Below are 23566 nucleotides of genomic sequence, written 5' to 3'. Positions count from 1 at the left end.
TATGTTCCCTCGATTTGCGATTAAAGAGAGTGGCGTGTATGACATTTAATTTCCTTAAGAGCTAGTTTGCCCTCAGTAGTAGAAGTTTATGTGGTAAACTTTATTTATTTTGAGCTTAACTCATCCCAGTTACACATACAGAAATGGACACGCATCGCTCAATAAGAAAAAGTGAATCTGGCATCAGTTCCGACATTTTAGGCCAGCCATACAGCATCTCGGTGTTGAAAGAGGGCTACTGCACAGCTGAACCAGACGGAGCGTTTAGAGCTGACGGTACTATTTCTTTAGTTACTGGACCACAAACTATCCTGGTGGACACCGGGGGCCCGTGGGACCGAGACTTCCTCGTCGCGAAACTTAAGGAGAAAGGTCTGACACCAGATAATGTTGCTACAGTAGTCGGAACCCACGGTCACTCGGACCACGTGGGAAACCTGGGCTTGTTTCCAAACGCCAAAATAATCGTGGGATGTGACATAAGCGTGGGGGATCGATATCTGCCAAACCAGCTGGCTGAGGGACAGCCATACCACATTGACGACTTTGTAAGTTGTTAGACTAGCAAACAAAAACTCTGAAGTAGTGTACAAGTATAATCAAGTAATCCACTTTATCCACAAGGTATCCGTCATTCCCACGCCTGGCCACATGGGTAGAGATGTCAGTGTCCTGGTGAAGGGAACATCGGAGGGGACGGTCCTTGTTGCTGGAGACTTGTTTGAACGCTGCCATGATGAAGATTCATGGAAGGAGTTGAGCGAGAATCCTCAGATACAGGAGACCCACCGACAGATGGCGCTGCAGATGGCTGATGTGATCATTCCTGGACATGGGCCATTATTCAGAGTGCACAGGCAGTGATGACTTTGACGTAATCCTGGAGATATAGAGCAATTATGAACCCTTGATTACAAGCAACACGATAATTACCATCACCAGTGTGACGCAGGGGGTTTAAAAGTGGACCTTGGTGCCCACTCAGACCACTGTACACGTACTGTAGGTCTGAAATTAGGTCATGTGTCAATGTTTACCTTGGCTTTATACTTCAGACTTAGTTGTTCAGTTTACCTGTATTGATTGCTCGAGGCAGTGACACTTTCTCAAGTTATTTTTAGGCTTTATCTTGTTTTTAGATCATGGGACAAAAGGGTGTGAAAGATATTATTGATGTCAGATGTTGTTACTCGGTAATAAATGAGGTTATGGATGAGACTTCGACAAAAATGATATATGGAAGGAAATTTTATGTGTGCCGTCTTAATTCTTTATTTAGAGTTCATACAAAATTAAGCCTTTGTAAAAAAAAAAAAAAATTGTCAAATCATTGCTTCATACTAAAGCTGTTTGCTTGTAGCCTGTCAGAATATATGCTGTGTGATTTTTTTATGTCTATATATGAATTACAGCATTTTACTATGATTGCATATGTTTTTGTTCTCATGCTCAGTCAAGTCCTTTAGGCCCTGCAGCATCAGCTCATGAAATTAATTCTTATTCAGGTAGTATTTAAGCACAGTACATTCACTGTACTTGAGTGCTTTCTTAAATAATGGATGTAAACTGTTTTTATGGTGACTTGTGAGATATTTTACAGCATCATGCTTTTTTTAAGTTCAGGTAAAGTTCATTATTGGCACAGTTACTCACAGTGGTTAACCAAAGAATATGCATTCAGTGAAGTCCCCACACTGTTTCATTATTAACAGTTTATGTTGATTGAGAACTGAGTGTTGTGGTAAACCAATATTTACTTTACTAAAGCTGTTTTCATTCTACCTTTCAGACTCTTCTTAATAAATATTACTTGACACATGGGTTGTGGTTGTTTTTCCATTAACTTTATAAATGTAATGATGATACAAAATGTTATGTTTTCTTATCAATATATTCATATATCTAGGGCCTTACGAAAACCGGTTTATTTTATTTCTAAATTCCGTTATTTTCCATATAAACTTTTCTGGATTCCATTTTAATGGTTTAATTAAATGTTGGTAATCAAAGGCAAAATCTTTGAAAATCAAAAGCATCTGTAATTATTATTATTATTTTATTTTTTACAATAATAGGGCCCTATGAGATATATATATATATATATATATATATATATATATATACACAGCAGGTGAAATACGTATTGAACACGTCACCATTTTTCTCAGTAAATACATTTCTAAATGTGCTGTTTGCATGAATGGATCTTCACCAGATGTTGGTATTAACCATACACACAAATAAAATTAAGTTTTGTGTAATAAAATGGAATGACCCAGGGAAAAAAATCCAGGTGCATCTAAAAAAATTAGAACATCAAGGAAAAGTTCTTTATTTTTTGTAATTTAATAAAAAAAAGCAAACTTAATTCTAGATTCATTGCACACAAAGAGTTTTTTTTTGTTTTAATTTTGATAGTTATGACTTACAGCATGAATTACTGTTTCAATGCTGCGTGGCATGGAGGCGATTAGCCTGTGGGACGGCTGCCTTCAGCTCTTCTGTATTGATTGTCAGATGTTACTTATCTTCCTCTTCACAAAACCCCATAGATTCTCTGTGAGGTTCAGGTCAGGTGAGTTGGCTGGCCAGTCAAGCACAGTAATATTATGGTCATCAAACCACTTGGAAGTTGTTTTGGTACTGTGGGCAAGTCTTAAAGTCATGCTGCAAAATGAAATCAACATCTCAAATCTTGTCAGCAGATGGAAGCATACAGTGCTCCAAAATCTTCTGGTGGATGGTTGCATTGACTTTGGACTTGATAAAACACAATGGACCAACACCAGCAGACGCCACGGCACCCCAAAACATCACTTACTTCAGAAACTTCACACTGGACTTCAAGCAACTAGGATTCTGTGCCTCTCCAGTCTTCATCCAGACCTTGATTTTCAAATGAAATGCTAAATTTACTTTCATCTGAAAAGAGGACTTTGGACCATTGAGCAACAGTCCAGTTCTTTTTCTTCCTTTCCTCAGGTGTTTTTTTCTGGTTCAGGAGTGGCTTGGCTCTAGAAATGTGACAGCTGTAGCCCTTTTCCTGAAGACGTCTGAGTGTGGTGACTCAGGTTTCAGTCCACTCCTTGTGAAGTTCTCCCAAGTTCTTGAATCTGCTTTTCCTGACAATCTTCCCAAGGCTGTGGTCATCCCTTTTGCTTGTGCACCTTTTCCTACCACACTTTTTCCTCCCAGTCAACTTTCTATGAATATATTTCAATACAGCACTCTGTGAACAGCCAGCCCTTTCAGCAATGACCTTCTGTGGCTTACCCTCCTTGTGGAGGCTGTGTTGATGATTGTCTTCTGGACAACTGTCAAGTCAGAAGTCTTTCACATAATTGTGGTTGAATGTTCTAAACTAGCCCAAGTGGAACCCAGTATTTATACTCAAAATTAAGCAAACTAATCAAGCTCAAAATGGAATATTCACATTTCTTGAGAGACTGAATATTTTATTTTCCTAAGCTGTAAGTTGAATCAGAATTAAAACAAAAAAAACTCTTGCAATATTTCAGTTTGTGAGCAATGAATCTAGAGTATAAGAAAGTTTGCTTTTTAAAATTAAATTACAAAAAAGACTGAATAAATAAATAAAGACCTTTTCCATGATATTCTTATTTTTTTAGATGCACCTGTATATATATATATATATATATATATATATATATATATATATATATATATATATATATATATAGACAGATAGATATATAGATAGATAAATAGATAGATAGATAGATAGATAGATAGATAGATAGATAGATACATATGTGTGTATGTGTATATATATATATACACACACACACACACACACACACACACACACACACACAACAGTTATTTGTGGTCCTAGAATCTGATCACCTGAGTTTATTTCCTGTTTGAACCTTGAGAAGATGATGGCTGCATCAAAGCTCCAAAATGAAAAGTTTGTAAAGTATGTTAACAGAAAGACATGACAAAGATTTTTTGTAAACATTATCTTTAAGGTGTCTAGTATTAATATATGAATTTACATTTATTCAGATTTGTTGAGTGTGCACATGGAATGAGTATAACAGTGAACTTAGGGAGTATTACTATCAATGCTGTATAAGGGATTTTATGCATAATAGTAACCCTAGAATGTGATCAAACAGTTTAAAATATCTGGGCTAAGATATAAAAAAAATGTTATGACTGCAGAAATATATTAATTCAGTACACACATTATCCCACCGGTCACAATTGTGACCGACCATAAAACACAATTTTTCACACACTTTTAGATATTTTCATGTCTGGCAAAGATTCATATTATTAAACGTTTCTGTTTGTATATGATAATGACAATAGTTTTTCTTAAATGAAACGGTAAAATGCTAATGAAATGACTCTCAGAGAACCAATGGAAAATATAATAATTTACTTATATACTGATGAAGCAGAAGTTGAAAACAAAAAGCAGAACATGAAAATGCCTGCGCTGCAGTATTTTTACTTAACAAAACCATTCATTCACACAGTCACACAAAACATGCAGAGTTCATATTTAAATAGTCCTTTGAGGCGTAATATACACAGACACTAGTCCTCATAGTGTTTAGAAGTGTACTGACCTACTTTTGTTTTATTCATTAAAAATTTGACAAATTCCGTGACATTGTGTGTTATATGGCTACAGTAAATTACAATTTTATGACTGGATTCAGCGATTCCGTCCACATTTCTGAAAAATCATAGTGCCCAATGAAGGAGTGGATGCCGAGTTGCCATACCCTTCATACTGATATTAATTATATTATTACATGATTTCTTGTTTGACTATTAATCAAGATGGCAAAAGTGAAATGTGTAACCTTATGTGCGCTTATGAGATATTAAAGAATCCTGGTCTACCCTGTATTTCTTTTCCTCAAGATTAATGTCCACATATTATGTGTGTGTATCCAACCGTAATGATAAGTCACTCGCCAGTGCTAGAAAGTCTTGAATTTTAGAAGTTCTCTGTGTATGTGTGTTAGTATCTGTCTGTACAGGGAGAAGCTCAGACAGTCCCAGGACAAACGATCAACTGCCAGTGTCCAGCGTATCAGATATACGTCTTTGGAGAGTTTATCTAGGTTTTGGAACCAATCAGAATTTTGTTGACTTATGTATTGACGCAATTAGTATCCTCTGTCAGGGTATAACTGTGGTTGATTTTGAGTTGTACGGGGGGCGGCCTGTGAACTCCTGCGAGAGTGTTGAAGCTGACTTCTGCTGATGAAACTGCAAACTATTTTCTTCAGTAAAATTATTATTATTAATTGAACTCATCTCTGACTCCTGGTCTTCATTGCGACATATCTGGTCTTTGGGTTTTAACTGTTAAATTACCCCAACACCAAATATCTGAACCTTGATCCATTACCTAATTGGTCTGACATATGCTGTAATTACATGGAATAAAATACGCAAATATCTGATGTACTAATGATGAACTTGGTCAGTTTCCATTGATGGTTTATAGATTTTTTGATAAGAGATCACGTGGGATCTGAACTGAAGTGCAATGAAAGGTTCAGAGTAAAGAGCCACACACAGGCCCATATCTCCAACAACCGATAACATTCATTGCTATCTACCATCAAAGGTAGATGCCAGGATGTAATAAATATCACATGACTTCCATTAACAGATTACACTGCAACCACTGCACCTGGTGAGGGATGTGTATGATTGATTACAATAACAGAAGCTTTATAAGAACAATTTCTCCTTTCTTCAAAATACTGTTTTCCTAACGTCCATTCAGTATGTTTCTTCATTCAGTAAATAAATAATGTTTTGACAGAGTGACATTGGTTATTCAAAGTACAGTCATCTTTTTTATGGCCAACCAATAAATCATAAAAATGTGACATCAGTGTAGGTGTGTTAGTCTAGTCAAATACAGTATTTATAACCCATCCTCTCCTCACTTCAGCACTTGAGAAGAAAGCCTTACATGCTTAAAGTCGGCTTAATATTTCTCAATTTAAATTTAAGGAAAAGATTCACATCATGTGTACAGAAAAGTGCTCCAAGTTTATTGGCATCAGCCTTTATCCGCTGGCACTGCTGTCCATCATCTGCAACATTTTTCTGTTCTTCCCTGATCTTCAAACCACTTATTCCCAGGAGGAAGCAGAGGGACTCTACCGTCTTGCGGATGAGATCAAATACATGGGAGGCGTTGTTGGAGGAGGCATCTTGGTGAGGAAATTCTCCTCCTTCTCATTGTATTGTCATTGAGTTTCCCTTTGACATATCTGTTGTCAGATCAGTTTATTAGCACTATTTACTGGAATATCCTAAAAAGAGTGCATTGATAGACTACATCTGATATAGCTTCTGTTGAAAAAAGCTGTTGTTTTTCCCTTTTAGGTGTTGATCCCTGCGATCCACATTCATAGCACTGGGAGACAAGGCTGTTGTGCAAACCGCTGTGGGGTGAGTTCTTCTGGCTCACTGTTTTTAATACTGCCTACGCATTACAGCCGGTGTGACCAGTTTACTTAAAAAAGGAATATTCACCATTTTAAAGAGATATTAACATTCTATCATCATTTACTCACCATCACGTCATTCTAAACATGACCAAATATGCTCTTCTACACTTTCCATTTAGTCACCCTTTAATAAACCTACTCCGATCATTAGATGTTCCTGTCCATTATCTTCGCTGCAGCTGGTGTGACTGGTGCCCTGTACAGTGGCACTATAGCTGTGGTTGGACTGATTCGTGGACCAGTTTGCCGTGTTGAAGACGATACATGGAGCAGACCATTCCTAAACAGGTATGGAAATGAACGGTCCATCCCATTTCAAAGGGCCTAGGAGGGTCAAGAGATTCTTTTCAGAACTGAAAACATCCTTTCCAGCCCGAAAAGTACTTTTATTGCAAACAACTTACAGAGAGAAATAGAGGCTCCCTCTCAATTCAATTCAATATTGCTTTATTGGCATGAATGTAAATGATAAAATATTGCCAAAGCTTAATATACATATACAAAAATAAAATAAAAATAATAATATAACAATAATAATAATTAAATGAACATCACAGTAATGGAACTGAATATTCTTAGAATATTAAACTGTAACAAATTCTAATGTGTGAACATTTGATACCACAGTCTTTAACTTACATAGAAACACACAAATATACTAAGAATCACTGTGGTGCACAGTAGGGTCAGACACACACACACACACATGTTCACCTGCTGTCTCTCAGGCTGTGGCACGTCCATATGTATCTCGCAGCCAGTGCTGCTGTGTGTCTCTCTCCTAATATTATCTTTATTTGTTCTCTTTCACTAATGTCTGTAAAGTTCTTTATTAAATTGGTGAATTTGTTGAATTAGAGGTCTCTTATGGACAGTGAAGGAGGAAGTGCGTCTCTGTCTCGATCTCTCCTGTCTGACTCACACACTCTTTGTTCTCTCTCTCTCTCTCTCTCTCTCTCTGTGGCCATATTAACAGTGTTTGCGGAGTGCCACTGTTTTTTTAATGTGACACGTTTTTTTGTTGTTGTTCTTGTTGTTTATTATTTTTATTTACTATTTTGCAGCACTGCAAGCTATTTGGGAGACTCTGACCTTTGGAACATTTGCAAAGAACCAGAAAATATTGTGGAGTTTCATATTGGCCTGTTTTCTGCTCTGCTGGTGGCTGCTTGTTTAGAACTGCTGCTCTGTGGATTCCAGGTGCTCAACGGCCTCTTTGGCTGCATCTGTGGTACATGCAGCCACAAAGAGGTACAAAACTGATAATTTCTACAGGTCAAATCATTCATTTACTGCATTTATTGCTAATAGTTTTGTAATGGTTTCAGCACGGTGTCTTCTACAATTTTCTGATAGTGGGTCTAAATTATGCTTTGTTCCTTTAGGTGGCATAAGTTCAAAATGATAACAGACTGGATCAACACAGGATCAAGATTTATTACCAGACACATATCAGTCGTCATTACCGATCTGTGACCTTTAGAAAATGTGGGAGTGTACAGTGATAAACAATAAAGGACCGTACTTCACACATACTTCACTGACTAACACTATGTGTTGTCTATTAAAACATTGTTTATAGATTGAATAACAGTTGAGAAAATGTGGCAGGACAACTTTAATGGTAATTTCCGAAATAAATAAATGTGTCCCTGGACCACATAACCTCAAGTCACTGGGGTATATTTTTCGCAATAGCCAAAACATTGTATGGGTCCAAAATTATCGATTTTTCTTTTATGCAAAAAATCATTAAGGATATTAAGTAGAGATCATGTTCCTACCATAAATATATCAAAACCTAATTTTTGATTAGTAATATGCAGTGCTAAGAATTCATTTGGACAAATTCAAAGGCGATTTGATCAGTATTTTGATTTTTTTGCACCCTCAGATTCCAGATTTTCAAATAGTTGTATCTCCTAATAAACCATACATCAATGGAAATGTACCATTATGACTGGTTTTGTGGTCCAGGGTCACAAATAAATAAATACAATTGGTCCATTTTTGTATAAATGTAAATATGTTACAGTTGTATTTTTCTTCTTCTTATATTGTGTTGTGAAATATCCAGCAATATCCAGATGTTATATTAATATGAATGTATTCATGTTATCATTGCAAAATATAATAAAATAATGTTCTTCAAACACTATCTTCAACTGGATTTAAGTTTACTTTACTACTGTGTATCAAGAGTAATAGCACATTCAACCACTTTGATGTGGCAGGATTTTTTTGACTTCGATCTAAATGTATCCAGATATTTAAAGCATTTAACCGTTAAAGAAAGCATTTAGCTTGTGTAGTTGGTAGTAGTGGTTGAAATAAAACTCATAAAACAATTTAAACTGGCCTTGGCTGCTTTATTACACTTTTGTGATAATCTCATTGACTTATTACTGAGGAGTCAATGTGTTTTTTGGACTTGTTCTGCATGTGTTTATGTTCATTCATTAGTGTTTTAAACAGCATAAAAAGGGACCTAAAAACGAGGCCAGAAATGACAAGCAGCGGACTGTTTCTGCACTTACCACAAACGCATTTCCTGAGGTGAAGTTGAGGAGAAATGAGACTGCAACACAAGTGTCGTCCTGGTTCATTGGCATCAGTGCCAGCTGAAGAAACTCTCTTCTACAGAACACAAACGGTGAGTGCAATTACAACATCCACATAATCATTTTCCACGTTTTCTTTTTTAATAAGGCATCTTTGACAGCTTCGAGTTTTGTGTAATTTACCACTTTTTTAAAACAACTATTTGTTGACATAAGATCTAAAAAAAACTGAATCTGAATGATAAATGAATTTTTAGCTAATCTTAAAATAAGTTAAATGCATTTGACTTCTCTGCCATATGTCTTGTCAATACATTTAAAATGGTTATGTTTTTGGCCAGTCCTGACATTTAACAACTTTTATATATAATAGTAATACATGTTATTATAAAGATATTATTTCCATTTATTGTGCAAGTAGCATATACAGGCTATAAAAAGATTTAAATAAACCAAGCAAGAGTGCTACTGAATTGGACAGCTTTGACTGTTTTTGTAACTCATTTTCCGTTCTACGGTAAAAGCGTCATTTCCATGATGAAGCCAATGAAGTAAAAACTAGCTCAGACTATAGGCTACAGAAGTTTTTTTTTTCCTCCACCTTTATTTAGCTCACATAATCCTTGCGCAAAGTCTATCAACAAAGATGACAAATGTGTGGGTGCCAGGATGGCAAGATCTGAGATGAACTTTGTACCCTTTATGAGACTGTTCATGTCACTTGACCTTTAAAAATACACATTTTAACACCAGACTGGTTTCTAAACCCTCCGAGTAGGAGGAAAGGTTTGTTCTCAGACACCTTCATATTTCCCATGCACACAAGCTACCATTCTTGCAATTCTCTGCCGAACATCAGCAAATAGCCAATAATCAAAAGATTATGGTGCAAAGATTGTTAGGCATGTTATTGTTGCATTAACAATCATTACAACAATCATTTGTTTCTCTGTTATTACAGGTCACTGAAGGTTAGTCAAGAAGAAACATTCTAAGAACAATAATGCCACATCCTGTGAATATGACATCTCAGAATAGGACATGTCCAAATCAAGTGCAAGAAAAGGTTTTTGTTGTTGTGTATTCAGTGGTCTTCATATTTGGCCTAATCCTCAACCTGACAGCACTTGTGGTATTTTTCCGTAACTCTAAATCCCGTTCGCACACCACCGTGTACATGACTAACCTGGCCTTTGCTGATATTCTTTTGGTTTGTACACTTCCTGTGCGGATCTATTTCCACAGTGTGTTGCCCAAGGATCGGCCTGAGAATTTCTGTGAATTCAGCGGTCTCATTATGCTAGGTAACATGTACAGCAGCATCTTTTTCCTCACATGCATTAGCTTTGACCGTTGCATAGCAGTCTGCTTCCCGATGTCTTCTCGTGTCCGTGAGGGGCGGAAGAAAGCATGGTGCGTGTGTCTGGGAATCTGGATCCTAACTATCTCAACAAGCTTGCCAATCTATTTCATAAAGAAGGAGAAGAATAACATTACATGTTTTGATGATTACCCTTCCTATGCGACTGAAACAGCTCCTCTTGTTTCCACTCTTATTATCGGGTTTGGGATCCCACTAATCATTCTGATCCTCAGCTCATGGGGGCTCATAAGGGCTATAAGCAAAAGCACAGCTGTCCAGACCAGCGACTTAGTAGACAGCGCAAGGATTAAAAGAATGATAATAACAAACTTGACCATCTTTCTGTTCTGTTTTCTGCCATATCATATTATGCTCTTGATACTTCATACCAGTGAACGTGTGTGCCCACTGTTAACGGCCTACAGGTACAGCCTCATGGTAGCTTGCCTAAATGCAATGCTGGACCCTGTGGCATACTACTTCACAACGGAGACGTTTAAAAAAAAAATGGATGTTGGAGCTCTACGCAAAATACGGCCAACGAACAGTCACAGCTCAGACGGAAACAACCGCTCTCGTGCCCCACTCACAACATAAGAACGTGGGTCTGCTCAATTATTATGTAGATCATAATAAGTGTTCATGTAAGCTATGTCTCTCGTGCGTACACTGACTCAGTTTACATGATCGTTCACATATAGATATCTGCCTCTATAAGAGCGAAACATGATGAGAGATAATCGTGTATGACTCAGTTTTTTTTTTTTTAAAGGAAACCACAAGAAGTCTGAGTTTTCACGTTTCTAGGCTGCATGCAAGCAAAGGGTGTGCAAAAGTGAGTTTGCTGTGAAGCCTTGGTCTTTATCATATATGCATCTCTGATAAAGTAAATAAATGACAAATTTTTAGCCATTGCAACCCCTATTTTTTTTTTTCAAAACAAGCTCTCAGTGGGAAATCATTATAATAATTTTAACAGTGTGACAAATGAGGATAATTATTTTTTGATAAACATACACAAAAGACAGTAAACATAAGACATAGATTAGAGCATTATATCCTCATCTAAGTTGCATTAATGATTCATAGCCTTTTAGTTTTGCAGCAGGGTTTTTGGTCTATTAATATTAAATGTTAATATTTGTAATAATTGTTTTAAGAATTTGTATTTGTGCATTATAATTTTGCATTTGTGCATTTTTGATATGTGCATGGTCGTTGATTCACTTTAGTAAAAGTAGCCTTTTAGAAACTTTTTAGAAATTTCCTGTTACATTGTGAAATGTTAGATATTAGTTGTTTAAAAACCACCAAAACCCTTTTTCCTGCCTGTTTCCACACCCTTCCCCTTCTCTACCACATCCGTGTAACGTTTGCGGAATACAACAGAAATTGTCTAAATATGTTGATAAAATGTATTAATACTGACCGAAGTATATTTGTTTAACTCTCTTTTCGCAGTTTAAATGATTGTTATCTGTCCATGTGGTTTTCCTTTTCTAAAGCCTAATGGAAACAAACAAGAGGCACTGCATTTGTAAATAAAAAAGTTTTTGATTTTTAATACATTTTAATAAATGAAACATGGTGAAACGTTCCTCTCATGACCCCATTTCCCAAAACTTTGCATTTACAAGCTTGAAGCCTTCACTAATGAAGATGAAAAATGAATTATTGCATAAATAAGCAAAAATTATAATTGTTAAATTATAATATTAGAATACTTTAACGTGTTGCTAAGCCGTTGTTTTTCAAAGGCTCTGGGAGAAACTTTGCACCTTGTTGCTAAGAGACGCATAACAAATATAAACAGTATGTTCTAAAATAGGCTCAGTCAGACATCAAACGTATTTGGAATTTTGAAACTAGTCTGAAGCTAAAAAATCAAGAGACTGTGACCATCATATATCATGTGGTTTTTCTACGAAATCTATAAACTGAAATCTGCAGACTCACTCTGACATTTGGAAGAGTCAACAGACTATAAATCTGTGTAATTCTAATGTATTCCAGTATTTAGGCACTTATAGAGAAGGTAGGTATGAATTTCAGGGATATCATCTTTCATTTTTACTCGAGTCTTGCCTTCTTTTTTATCCTGCAGGTAAGTTAAGGATTTACATTTTTAAGGATGCATATTGATAACCACAAAAGGCTGCTAAGTGTTCAGTGATCGACTAATTTCCTCAGAAGCAGAGGTGGCTTCTTCAAAGAGAGACACAAGGGAAATGCAAAAGGGAGGGATTTTTGCTATCACATTCAACTACAGTGTCACACTATCTATCACTGTTCTTTACGAGTGTTTTCAGACCCTGGGTCACAAGACTTTAAAAATAAATGGGTTGACAGGATGATTTAAGGAAAATGTATGGTATGTTTTGGTAAACTTAATAGGTTGCTGCCAACTCTCATGCAACTGATACTTTTCTCTTGCTGTTAACCCACACATCAATTTTGCAATTCTGGCAAAAGAACCCTCAGGATATTAGCAAATCAGATTTGGTAAAGGCTGCAGTGTGCAATTGTTTTTGAGCTCCTTAAAGCACCAAAAGATTCAATCTAAAATGTGATAAGTAGCCAATCCCAGACATACTTGATTTCTTGAACACCTGTGATTGGCCTTTGTGTTCAATCACCTCTAAATGCTGCATTATTTTCCTGCATGCTGGTGAATTCTCTCACTGTAACACAATGTAATAAAAAGGTTAATTGATTATAAAGGAACTTTGTGACAATGCGATGAACTGATAAGTGACACATTATTAGTCATTATATAGTAAGGGGTATTTGCGCACTTTCTAGGTTAGATATAATCTATTCAACATTTGAATAAAAGTTTTGTTTTCCATGTTGCTAATGACCATATACAAGCAGCAAAGTAAAATTTTCGATTGGGAGAAAAATACTTTCTCAAAATAGATGCAATGCAGACTAATAGAAAAATATTTGAATTTTCATGTTAAAAAAAAAGGTTTTTTAATGTGGTTGCAATTATTTATAAATGTATTGACTAGTAAAATCTTGCAATTCTTTCACTGTACATTGATATTCTTGTTGTGGTAAAAAGTGAATAGTTTTCCAGCATTGCAACCATTATTTGACAAAATGTTATAATAAATACATCATGACGTTAACTACTATGTATCTTAGGTCCAGATGTCTGACAAAGCTCTGCTGACAGGTGTTTTAGATTTTTGTGAAAAAAATATATAAAATATAATAAATAAATAAATAACCCCCAACCAACCTGCTGTGTGAAAACTCAAGGTTAAACTCTAAAGTTGTCAACCCAGGCCCCTGTAAATAAAAAAAAACAACAAAAGGAAAGTATGACCAATTAGACCAATTTCGTTTAGTCAGAATTCACCAACCTTACAAAACGTAGGAGTTTTGTTTTGTTATGAGTAATGTAAGTGTAGTTGTAAATAAGACATTATTTTATAATGGAATTTTCTGGGATAGCGATAATGATATCATAAATGGAGCACTCTTTCTGCGTTTTCTTGGATACATGTGATCTATTCTGAATTAAAAAATAAAACTTGGCCTACAACCTGAAAATTTTTGGGAGTGATATCCACATATATCTCGAAAATGCAACTGACTGACATGACAGAGATAATCATAACAAAGGACTGCACAAAACGTGTCAAGACAGGTGTTCATGAAGGCTAAAGCACACTGGCTAATTTCAGAAGCACAGTGATCTGAAATGGGACTCGAGATTGGTGTTGTGTGATATTTGTTTCCTCTGAAAAAACTGTTCCCGTGGGTGGAGTTTATGTGAATAGTCATTAGTTCCTCTGTTGTGGACTTGTCCTCGAAACAACATGCAAATGAATGGAACTGAAAATATCAGTGCATGCTCCTCAAATCGCTACTTGATTAATGTATTCTTTTGAACAGGTAATGAAGTGTCAATGTTACATTAATTAGCATTTACAGCAACAGTGCCAAAACAATGCATAGTTTGTGTAATATGATAAACTGTGTGTAACATTTTGCTTGATTGATTGCAGGCACACAGAAAAACAATCAATAAGCTTATAACCTATCTAGTTTTTACCCTTTAGTGTGTTTAGCTTTATATATATATATATTGTGGGGCTTTATTTTTAGTAGTTTGATTTGAGTAGCCTATATACCTAGTTGTCATTGGAGACTAGTACAGTCTGTGCAAACTGAAACAAACCACTAAAATTGTATCTGTGGCCTAATAAGAATGATGTCAGCATCCGGAGTCATTCTCAAACATGTTATCTTTTTAGTAAGTGTTTTATTTTTACTGTTTAAAATTATACTCAACAGTTATATTGTATCACATAAGTATAAGCTACATTCATTAAATGTCACTATGACAAGTGCAGAAGTTATTGCTTTATGAATATAACTCAAATTAAAAAGACAAGGAAAATGGTGCGAAAGTATGTGGAATAAAGCAAAGCATAAGTAAGTAAGTGTATTATTACATTATAACATTGGTGATGATGAGACATGATTGCTTATCCAAATGTCAAAATAATATTCGTGGAGTAGCTGCTGCATCAGATCAATCCTTTAAGGTTTATGCACTGTATTATATAATCACTTACGAATTATAATGATTACGGTATTAAAATTTTAATCGCACGAAACATTTTTCTCGCTATGTATGTAGCTTATTTAGGTAAGAGAAACACAAACAAATAAAATTTTTATAAATGACACAGGATAGCTAGCTTATAGCTATATTTATTAGGCGACACGCTTATATTTATTAGACGACAGATATTAGTTTCACGCATTGTTGTGAACTCGTGGTATTAGTCACCAAAAACCGAACTATAGGCTAATCAAACTACTCAAACAACAACTAATGCCCTACAAATTAAATGTAGCCTATACAAAGCTAAACACATAAAAAAATAAATAAAAATAAACTATATTACCCAAGGTTAGCAGGTTATTCGCTCATTGTTTCGCTGTGTATCTGTAATCAACCAAAGCAAAACAGCTTACAGACGATTTAACATATTACACATACTGCATTATTTTGACACTGTTGCAATTAATGCTTTAATGCCTAACAATTCATTACCTATTCAAAATAATCCATTAAACAAGCAGCGATTTGAGCAGCGTACATTTTCAGTTGTTTCAAGGACACGCCCACAACAGAGGAACTAAAGACTATTCAAGTAAACTGCACCCACGGGAACCGAATATTACACAACACCGTTCAGTGGCCGAGCTGTCGCTCATTCACGCCACTTGCTACATTATATGTGTCCCTGCACCACAAAACCAGTCTTAATTCGCTGAGGTATATTTATAGCAATAGACAAAAATACATTGTATGGGTCAAAATTATTGATTTTTCTTTAATGCCAAAAAAGGTAACACTTTACAATAAGGTTCATTAGTTAAAACATTAGTTAATAAATAAACTAACATGAACTTCGCTAACGTTAGTTAATAAAAATACAGATGTTCATTGTTAGTTCATGTTAGTTAAAAGCGCATTAACTAATGTTAACAAGATGTTAATCATGTATTAGTAATAGTTGCAATTAACATGAACAAAGATGTAGGAAATGTAGTTTTCCTAACTAGGAACCTTATTTTAAAGTGTTACCCAAAAACCATTAGGACATTAAGTAAACATGATGTTCCATGAAGATATTTAGTAAATTTTCTACTGTAAATATATCAAAACCTATTTTTGGATTAGTAAAATGCATTGCACTTCATTTGGACAACTTTAAAGGCGATTTTTGATTTTCAAATAGTTTTATCACGGCCAAATATTGCCTAATCCTACCCAAACATATATAAATGGAAAGCTTATTTATTCATTATGTATAAATCTCAGTTTCGATAAATTGACCTGTATGACTAGTTTTGTGGTCCAGGGTCACATATATGATTTACTTGATGCATGTAAGTGGTTGTATATATGAGTCGCGTCAATATATATATAAAAAAAACTCAGTGTGAAACCCCCTACCTTATTCCTACATGACAGAAAGGCCTACCTGAGCACACACAGAAGTTCTTGAGTTTGCACTCCATTATTTCTGTAAATTGAGCACCCCCTAGTGGTAGGTTAAATCAAATATTTTACTTTAACCCTTTCACGCATAGTGGTCACTACAGTGGACAGCTATTAAAAAAGCATTTTCTTGAATTTGCACGGGTTTTTATGGCAAAGTTGCACATCAATCTCTTCATTGGACCCTGGTGCATCATCCTATAAATTGCAACCAAGTGGCAAGCCTTTGTGTTTCGATGTGTTTTTTCCCCCTCCAAACCAAGATGGCCAAGGGTCAGTCAGACATGCCAAGTTGCTCCAGAATATCCACCCATTCCTTCTATCCTAGGAGACTCTTGTAGGTAAAAAAAAATATTGCAGCATAAAGCAATATCTAATGAGTCATATCACAGTAAAATTTTCCAAGTTTTGATTTTAGATTGAGAGAAAACTCTGATTAATCACATGTCCACTAGTGGACGTCATGCATGCAATGGCTATATTTTAGCTACAATTCATAATTATAATGTGAATATTGTTTTTGAAATTTAAAACTTAAAAACTTAATATGCATTGACTTTTTCTAAATAAATGTATTTGTATTATTAGAATGTAATTTTCATTGACATCGAAAAATGTCATGTGATTACATAATGTATGACACTTGTAATGTATTACTTTACTTGTTAGATCAAAAAGTAATCAGATTTTATAATGCATGTTACTTTTAATGCGTTTCTTTACTTATAACATCAAAAAGTAATCTGAGTACATAATGCATGTTACTTGTAATGCGTTTCCTTTCTCATAACATCAAAAAGTAATCTGATTATGTAATGTGCGTTATTGTAATGCGTTTTTTACTCATAACATCAAAAAGTAATCTGATTACGTAATGCATGTTACTTGTAATGCGTTTCTTTACTCGTTACACCAAAAAGTAATCTGATTAGGTAATGCACATTACTTGTAGTTAATTACTTGTTAGATCAAAAAGTAATCTGATTAGGTAATGCACATTACTTGTAGTTAATTACTTGTTAGATCAAAAAGTAATCTGATTAGGTAATGCATGTTACTTGTAACACATTACTTTACTTGTACCATCAAAAAAGTAATCTGAATGGGTTATGCATGTTACTTGTAATGCGTTACCCCCAACACTGATCATTTCAGATGAGATTGAAAAAACTTATAGCTAGGTTTTCTCAGAGGAGGGCTATGATAGAAATGTGCATGTCCATCTTGAACATAATCATAATTATCAGCTAATAAGGGTAAATCTCCATACTCTGGTGCACTGGAGGGAGCATCTGAGTGGTTTCCACAGTTGTACCTTGACAGGCTGTAGATAATTCTGATGGAATCACGTCCTCATGTTCTGATATCATAGATACGCGAAGTGCAACTTGTATGAAGTTGTATGAAGCCATTGCAATATTTTGCATTTATATTTTTTGCATATATTTTATAGTTTTCACATTATTTGATATAATTGCATTGATTAGTTTGTTAAATTCACATACTTTATCTGTTTGACTATTGTCTTATATTTAATACAGTATATCAGTTTAAACTGTTTATCTATTGTCTATGTTGGTCAGTTTAAACCAACTGCATGCTGTCCACTCAAGTGGACATCTGAAGATCTCTTTGAAAAATTTGTAAAAAAAATGAAATAAAAATCAATTCTTGTTTTTCATGCCCTAAGAGCAATAAAAACACATAGGAAAAAAAATCCTGACTGAGGTTTTCATAATTCATGCATGAAAGGGTTAAACACTTGGGAAATTGAACATATTTGTCTTTCGTACGCGTTGTAAATTATCAATTCGTTGTCAGACATTATCATAATCACGATAGCCTATGATTTTGGTTTCATTGCAACGGCTCTTGTTCATTATATGCATATAGCCTATTTAGTACTTATAGCCTATCATATTATTTGTCTATAAATGAATCTCGATTTATCCAAAAATAGATACTGTAGACACAAGACCACAGCTATTCTATTCTTATTCTATTCATTCAACTCTCCTTCATAAGCAATTATTTGGAAAACGAGATGTTATGGATGTGTTTTTATCTGGGTTGCTGAAGAGTTTAAGATGGCCATTAGGGATTTGGCACCCTGTCTATTATTCCGTTGACTGAGGGTCATTATTGCCGGACAATAGCAGAAAGAGAGATCTCGGCGTGCTTCAGTGGAGTGTGCCCGTCCCGTAGGTGAAAAGAACAACAGTGAAGGGGGTAAAGGGGAAGGGTCGCGGGTTATGGAGGAAGGGATGGGAAACTAAGAGATAATAGTAGTTCTCCTACTGTGAAAACACTAAAAACTAAGATTTCTTTGCTATTGTCGATCGCTACCATCCTCCAGCCTTTACCATCCTCTGTCTTTGTTGGAGTGTCGGATACTTATTCTTGTTTTTGATTGCATCTTATGAAAGCATCGCGCCCGGAATTCAGCAGTAAAAAAATATGTTTCAAACGCATCCAAGTTCATTTAATGCACTAACAGGCTATGCACTATATCAGATGTAAAAACAGAATTAACCGGGACAATGAAATCATGATGTGCATCCTTTTCGTGGAGAAAGCACATTTTACTTTGGTGTTAGTAGTCGCTAAAGTGAGAGCCACTTTAATTTTTCAACTGAGTCAATTCTGTTTAACTTACTGACTGAATCACTTCTGAACAAACTTTTGAACTCTTGCTTCATCTCAGTGCACCAGCACTATGCGTGGAACGTGGGATTCGTGATATTTAATAAGCCAAATCCGAGACTGTGGGAAATTGTGCAGTAAAAAGCACCCATGTATTGTCATGGTAATTTCGGTGGGTGGAGTTTTGGTGGGGAGCGTGAGTAGCTACTTGTTAAACGAGGTTAAGTGACCCTGTTTAGTTTCAAGATTTATCAAGTCTTTACCCCACTGCAAACTCTAGTTTCGTAAATAGTCGTGGGAAAGCGAAAGGTTTCTAAAAAACCCCAGATCGGCAGAAAAATGACGGCCTCTAATATCGGCAATGGTCCGGAAAAGAATTTCAACGCAAAAGAAGAGCGAAAGGTAGTGACATTATCGTAATTTTGTGTTGTTTTCATGTATACAACTATTAACTATTTCAAAGCGGGATACATATAGAAAGCGATACAAATAGCTATAAGAACGTAGGATGAAATGGAGAAGATTTTAGTAAATCGTACAGAGCAACTTTAAAATCTCTACGAACTTGTTCCATACTGCTATTTGTGTGAGTAACTTTTATTGACTATATATATATATATATATATATATATATATATATATATATATAAGCTAAATGTAAAAATATATATAGCTCTGTTTAATAAAACAATGTATCTGTTTTGCTAATCTCAATATTGTTTCCACAGTGTATATAGTATCTTAGTTTTAGATTTTTATAAGTTGGGTACCTTATGAGTGAAAATAAATTTTAAATAGCATGTTTTTTTTTCCCTCATTCAGTGCTCAAATCTCAACTATATGCCTAGTTATGTTAACATACTGACATGCAAATAATAATTTGGGATGTCCAATTAATATTTCACACTTCAGACATTCACCTTACAGAACTGGCACATGTGTTGTCAAATTTGTGCTGAATGAATCGGTTGAGGATGTCTAATGAATATTTCATACACCCTAAAACTGTCTTGTTTATCATTTTAGCTGCGGAAACCCTTGATAGAGAAGAAACGCAGAGAGAGGATAAACTCAAGCCTTGAGCAGCTAAAGGGTATTATGGTGGATGCCTACAATTTGGATGTAAGTGACCCAGATAAGCAATAATTTTAATAATAATTATATATATATATATATAATTTAACTAATTTATTTGACTTATTTTATTATTTTGTATTAAAATAAATAATAATTAAAAAAGTAGTTGTATATAACATTTTTTTTCTCACCTTTTCCTCAGCAATCTAAATTGGAGAAGGCAGATGTTCTTGAGATAACAGTTCAGCACATGGAGAATCTTCAGAGAGGTTCAGGTTAGACTATCCTAAAATCATATCTTACCTTTTTTTCACACGTATTTGAGGTTAGTATTATTTCAAACATACAAACAAACCCTACTGGTCTTTAAAGGTAATTTCATGATTGTTTACATGAGGTCAAATCACTCCCATGGTTAAATTATATTTTATTTCCAGGCGGTAGCATCAGTCCCGGCACTGGGTTTGAGTCTCGACAAAGATACAGTAGCGGTTATATTCAATGCATGCATGAGGTGCACAACCTGCTCCTGAGTTGCCCTGGGATGGACAAGACTCTGGGTGCTCGTCTGCTAAACCACTTGCTGAAATCTCTTCCCCATATCAGCACTGAGGCCGGCGGCACGAGTTCTGTTGTCACACCTAGCCCTCTTCCTCTATCCCCTACCCAATCCCCTCTAAACCTGGCCTCCTTACATCCCCGTCCTTTCCACCTGCACACCCCTCCAATTCCTTCCCCACCCTCCAGCCCCACTCACTCTCCCAGAGTCCCACCGAATAGAGAGAGACCACGCGAACAGTCCTCTCCCCCCAGGTCTCCTTCCCTTCAGACTCCAGCACGATCGCCCCTCCACCCTTTCTTTCCAGGAGCTGATCCCTCAATGTGGAGACCCTGGTGAATGAATGCAGCCCAGCCCCCATTTGACCTCCTTTGGCCTGCCCTCTTTCACCTAATAGTTTCCATTACATTCGCTCTCTTGAGAGGTTATGTGCTTTCCACTCAAAGGGGTGCATCATATCCAGTTACAAAGTCCCATGGGGTTGTGTGGTATCATTTAAAGCACTGTACTGCATGCTTGGAAGCAAATTGTGCTATGTTTATGTTTTGAGGATATGATCACAAATGACACCAAAGCTGCCCTTGTTGACTAGTATTGCTTTCTTGACCACTTGTAGGGAAAGCTTATAATAACTTACTTTGCTTTTTCTCTCTTTTTTTACTAGATGGGTTTTAGACATGATGTACTGTGGGTTTTAGGGGATTTTATGCATGTTTCTCTATCCTATATGCAAATCACTAATGGTGATTTAGAAAGGGTAGAACTGAGAAGATCATTTGTGAAGAATATACTCCATCCTTGTATATTACAAGAACAAAGGAGTCTGACTAGTACCTCATATTGAAGCAGTTAAAACTGATTTTCTTTATGAAAAATCAGAACTGTGTATTGATTTTGTATTTTCAAAACTTTTGTAATAAAGGTGAATAAAAAAAAGAAAATTACACTGATCAGTTTGTCTTTTAACTTTGAATTTAATCTGTCATATATAAGAATTGGCTCTTTATTCCACTGACAAGCAACATTTGTTAGAACTTAGATTTTTTTTTCAAACCGCATCACAGGCACTTCTAAATTAATTTACTCAAATTCAACATTTTGTACATCCCAATACTATTGTATTCATTAGCAATTCCAACAATTTGAACCTGAACGTAACATTCAATAAACTGTGTTAATACAGAAAATAGGAAAAAACTTTTTCAGGTTTGCCAATTTCTTGATGGATAGTTTAGCATACCAAAGAGAAAAGAGCACAAGATCAACAACTTATCAAAGAATCAAGGATCCATATGTCAATAAGTAATGTAAAGCTAAATTTCTCCAAATCTAAACCAATGGAGAAACAAACTCATCTACATATTGGATGGCCTGGTGGGGGTGAGTAAATTTCAGCGAATTTGTGTTTTTGGGTGAACTATTCCTTTAAGGCAAACAAAATATATGTTTGATTCATATGGTCAGAAAATGATGCTATTACTTTAAACAGCCACTAGATGTCATTATTTACTAGCCACAGCACCACAGTTACTATTCACATGCTAAAACAAGATGACTGCTCCCAAAGCAGGCACTGACTGCCCCCTAATGGATTATTTAGTGTTCTCCTACACTGAAAGCTAATTTTACTATAAAACATAGTCTAGCATTCTAGTTAATAATAGATAAAGAGTGTAATTCATGTAGATTTGGAATTAGAGCAGGTTGGAGTCTGAAAGGAAATAGAACTTATCCAGGATAAACATAGTATTGAATTTTGTACAAAGTAAAACAAAACCAGGAGGCAATATTTCAGCTCATGCAACATTAAAAAATGAATAATAATAAAAGGGCAACCTACCCTCCAAGGGTCTATCTTCCCAAGCCTCGTTTTCATTCCTGAAAAGTGAAGGGTATAGAGATGAGTACATTTCCAGACTTCCAGCTGTTTCATTCAACATGAGGTTCATTGGGGCACAGGTGTGTTTGAACACGTCTTTGACTGGTAACTCATAGTTAAGTGTTAAATCTGCACCCACTCAAGTTCACCATACATCACAAAACAGGTCTGTGATGGCCGACATTTATCCCTTGACTGGCCCCTTTATTCGGGCTGCTCAGTCTGCCTGTGCTCACTTGCGTCTTTTCTCTTGAAGCTTGTTATTTAAATACATACAAACTAAATTTGGCCATGGCTGTGCTAAGCCTTTTTCTCAAACAAACTACTAAACAGAATTAGCTGTGTGACCAAGCTCAATCAGGTTTCTGCCTTTGAAAACTAGTGTGAGCCTTGTGATCCCCAGAATCCACCTTGAGGTTCATTATTCCGTATCAACTGCAGAGCAAGAGCTCAGAGATGAATGGTGCTTTTGTTAGGCTTTGGATATTGTATGCGAGTGCAACAGATGGGGGTCGCATAGTTTGGGTGTACAGTGACACATTAAACCTTGGAGTTGCCAGTTCTTCAGTATCATAGGAAAGCAATAGATCCTTTATTTACTTCCTTCACATTTATTAATTTTGCATGAGAGAAAAAAATGCAAATCTAGAAATATGTAAGTGCGTTATAAGCCTATATTATATATAGAGTAGCGTGACATACTGTAGGCCTACTTAATATACTTCAGTTGACATGACATCAGACAGCAGAGAATATCTCTTCTAAATATCTAACTTCTAAAAATTAATTTGTCACATCACAGGGCAATTTAGTGAAAACTACTGAAGCTAAAAATGTAATTGAAAAATCAGGTAACTTTTTAACATAACTTTTTAAAACCTAAAATAATATTTTGTGTGTGTGTGTGTGTACATTTTCGCCTTATATGTTATTTAAAA

The 23566-nt window shown here is 35.5% G+C and overlaps 4 protein-coding genes across 4 annotated transcripts; all 4 read left to right on the top strand.

The window, feature by feature from the left end:
- The first annotated feature begins 5 nt into the window (after positions 1–5).
- Positions 6–930, top strand: mblac1 (metallo-beta-lactamase domain containing 1). The gene is made up of 2 exons (XM_059529051.1): positions 6–548; positions 625–930. Exons 1-2 carry the CDS (start codon positions 144–146, stop codon positions 862–864), a joined length of 645 nt encoding a protein of 214 aa, XP_059385034.1. The 5' UTR covers positions 6–143; the 3' UTR covers positions 865–930.
- A 4919-nt stretch (positions 931–5849) lies between these two features.
- On the top strand, positions 5850–8248 carry tm4sf21b (transmembrane 4 L six family member 21b). The gene is made up of 5 exons (XM_059522282.1): positions 5850–6219; positions 6391–6456; positions 6667–6803; positions 7580–7766; positions 7901–8248. Exons 1-5 carry the CDS (start codon positions 6028–6030, stop codon positions 7907–7909), a joined length of 591 nt encoding a protein of 196 aa, XP_059378265.1. The 5' UTR covers positions 5850–6027; the 3' UTR covers positions 7910–8248.
- Positions 8249–8954: 706 nt separating this feature from the next.
- Positions 8955–11348, top strand: LOC132114156 (lysophosphatidic acid receptor 6). The gene is made up of 2 exons (XM_059522274.1): positions 8955–9168; positions 10038–11348. Exon 2 carries the CDS (start codon positions 10080–10082, stop codon positions 11034–11036), a length of 957 nt encoding a protein of 318 aa, XP_059378257.1. The 5' UTR covers positions 8955–9168; positions 10038–10079; the 3' UTR covers positions 11037–11348.
- A 7951-nt stretch (positions 11349–19299) lies between these two features.
- Positions 19300–21699, top strand: LOC132114145 (transcription factor HES-2-like). Its single transcript, XM_059522265.1, has 4 exons — positions 19300–19515; positions 20140–20235; positions 20393–20465; positions 20628–21699. Exons 1-4 carry the CDS (start codon positions 19453–19455, stop codon positions 21086–21088), a joined length of 693 nt encoding a protein of 230 aa, XP_059378248.1. The 5' UTR covers positions 19300–19452; the 3' UTR covers positions 21089–21699.
- Positions 21700–23566: the final 1867 nt, after the last annotated feature.

The sequence above is a fragment of the Carassius carassius genome, chromosome 3 (genome assembly GCF_963082965.1).
Source record: "Carassius carassius chromosome 3, fCarCar2.1, whole genome shotgun sequence".
NCBI lineage: Eukaryota > Metazoa > Chordata > Actinopteri > Cypriniformes > Cyprinidae > Carassius > Carassius carassius.
The sequence above is the reverse complement of the archived record's forward strand: the minus strand, read 5'-3'. Positions and strand labels throughout refer to the sequence as shown.

Bases quoted from the DNA above. Each gene is read 5' to 3' on its own strand.
- mblac1 (XM_059529051.1), top strand. From the start codon at position 144: ATGGACACGCATCGCTCAATAAGAAAAAGTGAATCTGGCATCAGTTCC. The intron at 549-624 runs GTAAGTTGTTAG...TTTATCCACAAG, and splicing joins CATACCACATTGACGACTTT to GTATCCGTCATTCCCACGCC.
- tm4sf21b (XM_059522282.1), top strand. From the start codon at position 6,028: ATGTGTACAGAAAAGTGCTCCAAGTTTATTGGCATCAGCCTTTATCCG. The intron at 6,220-6,390 runs GTGAGGAAATTC...TTTCCCTTTTAG, and splicing joins TTGTTGGAGGAGGCATCTTG to GTGTTGATCCCTGCGATCCA. The intron at 6,457-6,666 runs GTGAGTTCTTCT...TCCGATCATTAG, and splicing joins GTTGTGCAAACCGCTGTGGG to ATGTTCCTGTCCATTATCTT.
- LOC132114156 (XM_059522274.1), top strand. From the start codon at position 10,080: ATGCCACATCCTGTGAATATGACATCTCAGAATAGGACATGTCCAAAT.
- LOC132114145 (XM_059522265.1), top strand. From the start codon at position 19,453: ATGACGGCCTCTAATATCGGCAATGGTCCGGAAAAGAATTTCAACGCA. The intron at 19,516-20,139 runs GTAGTGACATTA...TTATCATTTTAG, and splicing joins ACGCAAAAGAAGAGCGAAAG to CTGCGGAAACCCTTGATAGA. The intron at 20,466-20,627 runs GTTAGACTATCC...TTTTATTTCCAG, and splicing joins GAATCTTCAGAGAGGTTCAG to GCGGTAGCATCAGTCCCGGC.